The following is a 7,333-nucleotide window of genomic DNA, read 5'->3' as shown; positions in this document are numbered from 1 at the left end:
TATGCTTTTGTAGTCTAAAGCAGTGGTTTCCTCCTTCCTAGGCCTTGTAAGAAAGCAAACTTTTTTTTTTTAAATATGCAAGACAAGGATACAAGAAACTAGCATGTCATTGGGTGCTGTCATTGCCTACTATTCCATATTATTTGAAATAGTGTTCACTTGACTTTAACTAAGCTTGACACCAAGGTTGGAGGCTTTCTAGAATGCAAGAAAAAGCAACTTCAGCTCCCAAAGTTTTCTCTGTTTCAGTTGCAGGTTAGTGTTAGATGAGCATGAAATATATATTGCTCTGTAGAAATTAACTTTTCTTACCTTTCAATATTCACTTAAATGTGTAGGGGTAACCAAAATTTGTTAACTTTTCAGTGTGTAATATTAAACATCAAATGGTAGAAATTCCTTTTCATGCAAGCTATAGGTACTTAATGACATGATGTAAATATTACTGTTTAATATTGGACAGTGATGCATAAGTTTTGTAAAAGAAATAGTTGACCCAATACCAGTGTTTTTAGATTGTCTTCAGCTGAGTGATTCCTGTGGTTACTTACCTTTTTTGGACAAATGAATGAGAGCCATTTAAAAAAAATCACAATATAATTTCTTTCTCTTTTTCTCTCTAGGGGAAGATGGAGCAGGCAAAACTAGTCTAATAGGAAAAATTCAAGGAATAGAAGAATACAAGAAAGGAAGAGGAATGGAATATCTATATTTAAATGTGCATGATGAAGATAGAGATGGTAGGTATCATGTGAATCTATAATAGTTGTTATTTTGCTTCCAGAGTGAATGGCTGAAAGGTCTAGTAGTAAGATAGTGTGTTTAACTTGCTCAAATTGGTTGTTTGCTTTTTTTGATAGGACTAAAGTCCAGATAAAGGGGTTCTTGCATGACTTCTTATAATACATATATTGGTTGGCTTCTTTTTAGATGAGAATAGAGTGGTGAGACGAAAATAGAATAGCGTGGCTCTTCTGGGTGGTATGGCAATACAAATATCCTGTGAGCCCTAACTAAGGACCAGAACTCATCTGTGCTAGGTATTACACAAAAGGATCAAAATCATAAGAACATAAGAATTGCCACTTATTGCACAAGATGGACCCAGTATCCCACATCTCACAGTGGCAGAGTGGATGCTGAAAGGGAGAGGGCACTGGGTATGACCAGACAAGGTTCCTTGGGTGAATTTGATATCTTTTATTAGACCAACCCAAATGGTTGGAGAATAGTTATTAAGCAAGCTTTCGGGTTCAAAAACCCTTCGTCAGGCTCAGGAAGCTGCAGCAGTTGGTGTGTGCTCTTCCTGGATGGAATGAAAAGTAAACAAGCCAGGGGCTGGGCTGGGCTGGGGAGTCAGTTGCCAGGCAGATTATAATGTATCAAAAATCCAATGTCTATGTTTAGTCCCTGATCTCTAGTATCCAGCAGGTTGATGAAATGGAGCTCATAGGCTCCTCTCTGGGATGTGTTGTGTAAATTTCCCTTGAGGATCAGGACTGAGAGATTGGAGAGAGAGTGGCCCTCCTGTGAGCAATGTGCCCCCACCGGTAATTGGGTGTTTCTGTCTTTGATGGATTTCCGGTGTGCATTCATTCTGGTGCGCAGTTGTTGTCTGGTCTCTCCTACATATCTTCCATCAGGGCATTTGGTGCATTGGATGAGGTATACTACATTCCTGGAGGTGCAGCTGTAAGATCCTGGGATGCTGATGGCTCTGTTGTGGGGTATAGTAATAGTGGGGGTGGTGGAGATGTGGGGGCAGGTTTTGCATTTCTTGTCATGGCACGGTCTGGATCCTTTTGGTGTGTTCTGGGGTTGAGGAAGTTTGCTTCTGGTGATGAGGTTGGCGAGGTTCGGTGCTTGTCTGAAGGCTAGGATGGGTGGCTCTGGGAAGATCTTTTTAAGAATAGGGTCTTTTTCTAATATGGGTTGCAATTTTTTGAGGATTTTCCGTACAGGTTCAAGGGATGGGTGATAGGTCATAACCAGCGGTGTGCGATTTGTGGGTGTTTTTCTTCTGTACTGCAGCAGTTCTTCACGTGGTATCCAGGTGGCTCTTTCAAATGTGCGATCTACCTCTCTGGAGGAGTGTCCTTGCTGGGTGAAAGCCTTTTTAAGATTGGTGAGGTGGCAATCCCGGGTGTTCTCTTCAGTACAGATGCGGTGGTATCTGAGGGCTTGGCTGTATATCACTGCTTTTTTGGTGTGTTTCGGGTGATTGCTGGTTCTGTGCAGATATGTATGTTGGTCTGTGGGTTTCTTGTATACTGTGGTCTGTATTTTACCCTTCTGGATACTGATCCTTGTGTCTAAAAAGGGGATGTTGGTGTTGGAGTATTCTAAAGAAAGTCGGATGGAGGGGTGGTGACTGTTGAATTTCTGGTGGAACTCAATCAGAGATTGCAGGTTCTCACTCCAAATGATGAAGATGTCATCGATATATCTTAAGTACAGCAAGGGTTTGATGGTGCAGTTCTTAAGGAAGTCTTCTTCCAGGTGGCTCATAAAAAGGTTGGCATACTGTGGGGCCATTTTAGTGCCCATAGCTGTTCCCATCATCTGGAGGGAGTGTTGATTATTAAAAGTGAAATTGTTGTGTGTGAGGATGAAGTGTATAAGCTCAGTGATATCTTTGGGTCTGTATTCTGGGTTGTAATCTTGTTCCTGTAGATATGTAAGGCAGGCATGGATGCCATCCTGGTGTGGGATGTTGGTGGATACCTGGAAGAAGACTTCCTCAAGAACTGCACCATCAAACCCAGTGAGAACCTGGAATCTCTACTTGAGAGATCTCTACTTGAGGAAGAGCACACGCCAACTGCTGCAGCTTCCTGAGCCTGATGAAGGGTTTTTGAACCCGAAAGCTTGCTTAATAACTATTCTCCAACCATTTGGGTTGGTCTAATAAAAGATATCAAATTCACCCAAGGAACCTTGTCTGCCTATATCCTTAGACCAACACGGCTACAACCTAAACCCCTGGGTATGACCAGGGTTTCCCCCCTCCACTGTTTCCCTCTAACTTGCAGTCTCCAACACTTAAGCTTTAGGACAGTGGTTCTCAAACTTCTTTTTTTGCGGACGTATTGAAAATTGCTGAGGGTCTCGGTGGACCACTTAAACCTTTTTTTGTTCTACAAATCAAAGTGCACAACTCGTATTTTAATATCAGTAGTCCTGCCTTTCTAATGTGATGGATGTGCCTGGTTTGTTTGGGGGTTTTTTTGAGCCAAGTTGTGGGAAGTCGGGTGTAATCTTTTGTCAGCTTTAGCCTTGGGTCACTTTTCTGTGGACTGGTGGCATGGTCCACAAACTAGTTTGAGAGCTTCTGCTCTAAGAAGTTTTAATTCAGAGGCTGTATCCCTAACTCCCATGCTGAATAGCTACTGATGTCCCTTTCCTCCTTGAATATGTCCAGTCCTTGTTTGAATCTGGCTTAATTGTCAGCTTCCACAACATCTGGTGACAATGAGTTCTGCACTGTGTGAACTTCTTTTTACTCGTTTTAAACTTACTACTTATTAATTTCATTTTGTGACCCCCTAGTTCTTGTCGTAAGAGTAAATAATTACTTAGTTTCTCTTTTGCCATTTACTATTTTGTAAACCCTTCTGTCTCCCTCAGACGTTAAACTGGATTAGGTCTAGCCTAGTCTTTCTACATATGGAAGCCCCTCCACATTGCTAATCGTCCCTATTGCCCTTCTCTGTACCTTCTTTATTTCTTCTATGTCCTTTTTGAGGTGTGGGGACCAGAACTGGGCACAATATTCAAGGCATGGATGCACTGTAGATTTATAAAGGGGGGCATAATGACAGTTTCACTTCTGTTTACAGGTCCTTTCTTAATACCTAACACTTTTCTGTCTTTCTGATGGCTGCTGAGCACCAAGCTGATGTTCTTAGTGAACTATCCACATCCACAATGACTCCCAGATCTTTCCCATGTGGTAACAGCTAATGTAGAGCCCATTATAGTGTAGGTATAGTTTGGGTTACTTTTTTGTCCAGGTGAATAACTGTACACTTATCTACATTGAATTGAATCTGCCATTTATGTGTCCATTTGCTCAATTGTGCCAGATCCTTCGTAGTTCTTCACAGTCTGCCTTGGTCTTTACTACTTTGAATAATTGTGTCTTTGGCAAATTGGCCCATGTCACTACTTGCCCCCTTTTCCAGATCATTTATGAATATGTTAAACAGCATTGGTTCCAACACAGATCCCTGAGGGGACCCCACTGTTGCTTCTTTGTATTCTGAAAATTGATAATTTATTCTTTTTGGTTGGTTGGGTTTTTTTGCTTTCTATCATGGAGCCAATTTCTAATCCATGCGTGTGCATCCCCTGTGATCCCATAGCTACCTAATTTAGTTAAAAGCCTCTGGTGCGGGATCTTGTCAAAGGCTTTTTGAAAGTCCAAATATACTATGTCAGCTGGATTGCCCTGATCCACCTCCTTATTGAAACCTTCAAAGAACTCTAGGTTGGTGAGGTATGATCTTCTTTTTGACAGCTGCTTTGATTCCTCCCCAGCAAGTCATGTTGCATCTCAAGTAGGGCCAAGGAGGTGATCCTCCCCCTCTACGCAACACTGGTCAGGCCACAACTGGAGTACTGTGTCCAGTTCTGGGCACCCCACTTCAAGAGGGATGCGGACAACATTGAGAGGGTCCAGAGGAGGGCCACCCGCATGATCCGGGCACAGCAGGGCAGACCCTACAATGAGAGGCTACGGGACCTGAACTTGTTCAGCCTTCACAAGAGAAGGCTGAGGGGGCACCTGGTGACCATCTATAAACTCACTAGGGGGGACCAGAAGGGTTTGGGGGAGACCTTGTTTCCCCTAGCGCCCCCTGGGATAACAAGGCATAACAGCCACAAGTTTTTGGAGAGTAGGTTTAGATTAGACATCTGTAGGAACTACTTCACAGTTAGGGCGGCTAGGATCTGCCACCAGTTTCCAAGGGAAGTGGTGCTGGCTCCTACCCTGGGGGTCTTTAAGAAGCAGCTTGATGCCTACCTGGCTGGGGTCATTTGAGCCCAGTTTCCCTCCTGCCCAGGCAGGGGGTCGGGCGTGAAGATCTACAAGGTGCCTTCCGACCCTACTTCTATGCTGTTCATCCATGTGCTGAACAGTTCTTTTTATTATTGTTTCTACCAGTTTCTAGGAACAGAAGTTAGGTTTACTGGCTTGTAATTCCCTGTAGAGTCTAGAGCCTTTTTTAAATATGGGAGTCACATTGGCAACCTCCAGTCCTCTGGAGCATACCTAAAGGTATCTTTAGCAATAGGTTGCATACTACAGATAGGAGTCGGTAATTTCTGATCTGAGCTCCTTTAGGACCCTAGAGTGAGTGCCATCAGGCCCTGGTGATTTGCTACTGTTTTAGCTTATCGGTTTCCTCTATGACCTCATCTATTGAAACCTCAGTTTGAGTCAGCCTGACTTGTCCCTAGAGAGGAGTGAATTGGTAATTAGAATTTCCTTAATGTCTTCCACAGTGAAGACCGATTCAAAGAATGTATTTTAGTTTCTCGGCAATGGCCCTATCCTCCTTTAGCCCCCTTGTTACACCTTGATCATCCAAAGGCTTACTTGACTCCCTGACAGGTCTTTGGCTTCTAATGTACTTAAAGAAACATGTATTGGTACCTTTTGTCTCCTAGCAAGTTTCTCCCCAAATTCTATCTTAGCTTTGTCTTATTACAAGCTAAGAGAGAGCTTGTTCTGCAAGACAAAAACAAAAAATGACATGCATAAGAATAGTGAGATGCTTGTCAGAATTGTGGGTATTAGTTTAGCACATTAGCAGCCTAACTGCCATCAAATTAGTTTGCAGGCATTGTGGCAAACAAAAGTTGGAAAGAGGATAATGAAGTTGCTTAGCACAGTGGTTCTCAACCTTTTTTGTACCAGAACCCATTTGAAAATATCGATGGCCAGTCCTGACCCACAGATCTCTGGCCCTGCTGGTACCTCTCACTCCCCAAACTGCCCTGCTGGAAGGGGCCTCCAGCTGCTCCTGTCCTGCTGGAACCAGAGCACGGTGGCTCTCACAGATCTGGCTTATGTAGGTGGCTGTGGAGTGTGTCTGGCTCCAGCATGGGCTGGAAGGAGGAGGGGAGGCCTGTTGGCACGCCTCTGCCCTGGGCTGGGCCTCTGGTGTTGAGCCAGGCAGCCTGGTTACAGCTCCTCCCTCCCCCCACCTCTGAGGCAGTTTCCTAGGTGCCCTGCCCTTGCAAGTATGGACACTGGCCCCAGTGCCACCAGCCCAGCTATGCAGCTCCCCACTGCCCCCTTCCCCTGCTGGAGGGGTAGGTGCCTCTTCCCTCACCTTGGCTCCTGGCCACCTCTTCCCCCCCCCCCCCCCCCCCCCCACCCCCCCCCACACCCGCGCCAGACAGTCCCCAAGACCTGGACCTCCATCCCCCACTTCGCATACACTTACCTGCATCCAGCTGCTGGGGCTGCTCCCCTGGCTGCATGCTGGTCGTGTGCATATGCAAACTTATGCGCGCCCACTGCCTCCAGTTGCCTTAAGCAGCTCCTTACAGGCTGGAATGCTGCCAGCCTCCTGAGGGAAACCCATGCTTTCCCACATCTTTCTGGGACTTGCTCACAACACTTTCAAGTGTTCTTGCAACCCACTTTAAGTGGGTTAAGTAAGGGAGTGGGGATTAGCATAAAAAACTGAAAAATGAGATTAGTTTACTAGGGCAAGTAAGGGGGGTTTGTTTGTTTGTTTGTTTGTTTGTTTGTTTTGAAGAATAACAGCCAGTGGTAAAAGTTACAAAAGGGGAACGAGGGAAACCAAGGGGAACTGAATTGTCCCATTGCATTTTGTCCTTTTTTGTGAGATACTATGCATTAAGAGGTGGCAGATGCAAGAGGAGGGTAGAGTTTATCAGATGAGGAAAGGGAGTTTGTCAAAATTGGAGATGAAGGCCGATATGGATGGTAGATGAAAGTAATAGAGGGAGAGAGACTGGGAAGCAGAAAGAAGGTTAGAAGGATTTGCAGGGAGACCCCAAAAACCATCTTGTGATCTGATGAAGTTGGGGTGGGGGAGAGATGCAGGGGTGGTGTCAGCTGGAAGGATTGAGGTAACATCTGACAAGGCCCTTAGAGACACTTAGGACGTGTTAACTGTACTTAACACTAGCATCTGAGCGTTCAAGCAGTAAAACGTGCTAAATGCTATCATACCAGAGCAAAGTTAGGACTTTCCCAGCAAGGAGCATCTCAATCAGTGAGGAGTATCTTGAGTAGTATTAGCTAACATGTTGAGCTAATGTCAGACTGCTGCACAGAGGTAATATGATCGGA

General features: G+C 44.8%; 1 protein-coding gene across 1 annotated transcript in view; it reads left to right on the top strand.

Moving 5' to 3' along the window:
* The first annotated feature begins 203 nt into the window (after positions 1 to 203).
* DYNC1LI1 (dynein cytoplasmic 1 light intermediate chain 1) overlaps positions 204 to 7,333 on the top strand; it is a 29,477-nt gene continuing 22,347 nt past the window's right edge. The window contains exons 1-2 of the mRNA XM_025211777.1: positions 204 to 255; positions 624 to 740. Of these exons, the coding sequence (XP_025067562.1) occupies positions 204 to 255; positions 624 to 740 (169 nt within the window). The remainder of the gene's footprint in view (positions 256 to 623; positions 741 to 7,333) is intronic.

This window comes from Alligator sinensis, unplaced genomic scaffold, assembly GCF_000455745.1.
Source record: "Alligator sinensis unplaced genomic scaffold, ASM45574v1 scaffold181_2, whole genome shotgun sequence".
Taxonomy (NCBI): domain Eukaryota; kingdom Metazoa; phylum Chordata; order Crocodylia; family Alligatoridae; genus Alligator; species Alligator sinensis.
This window is presented reverse-complemented; position numbering and strand designations above follow the sequence as displayed.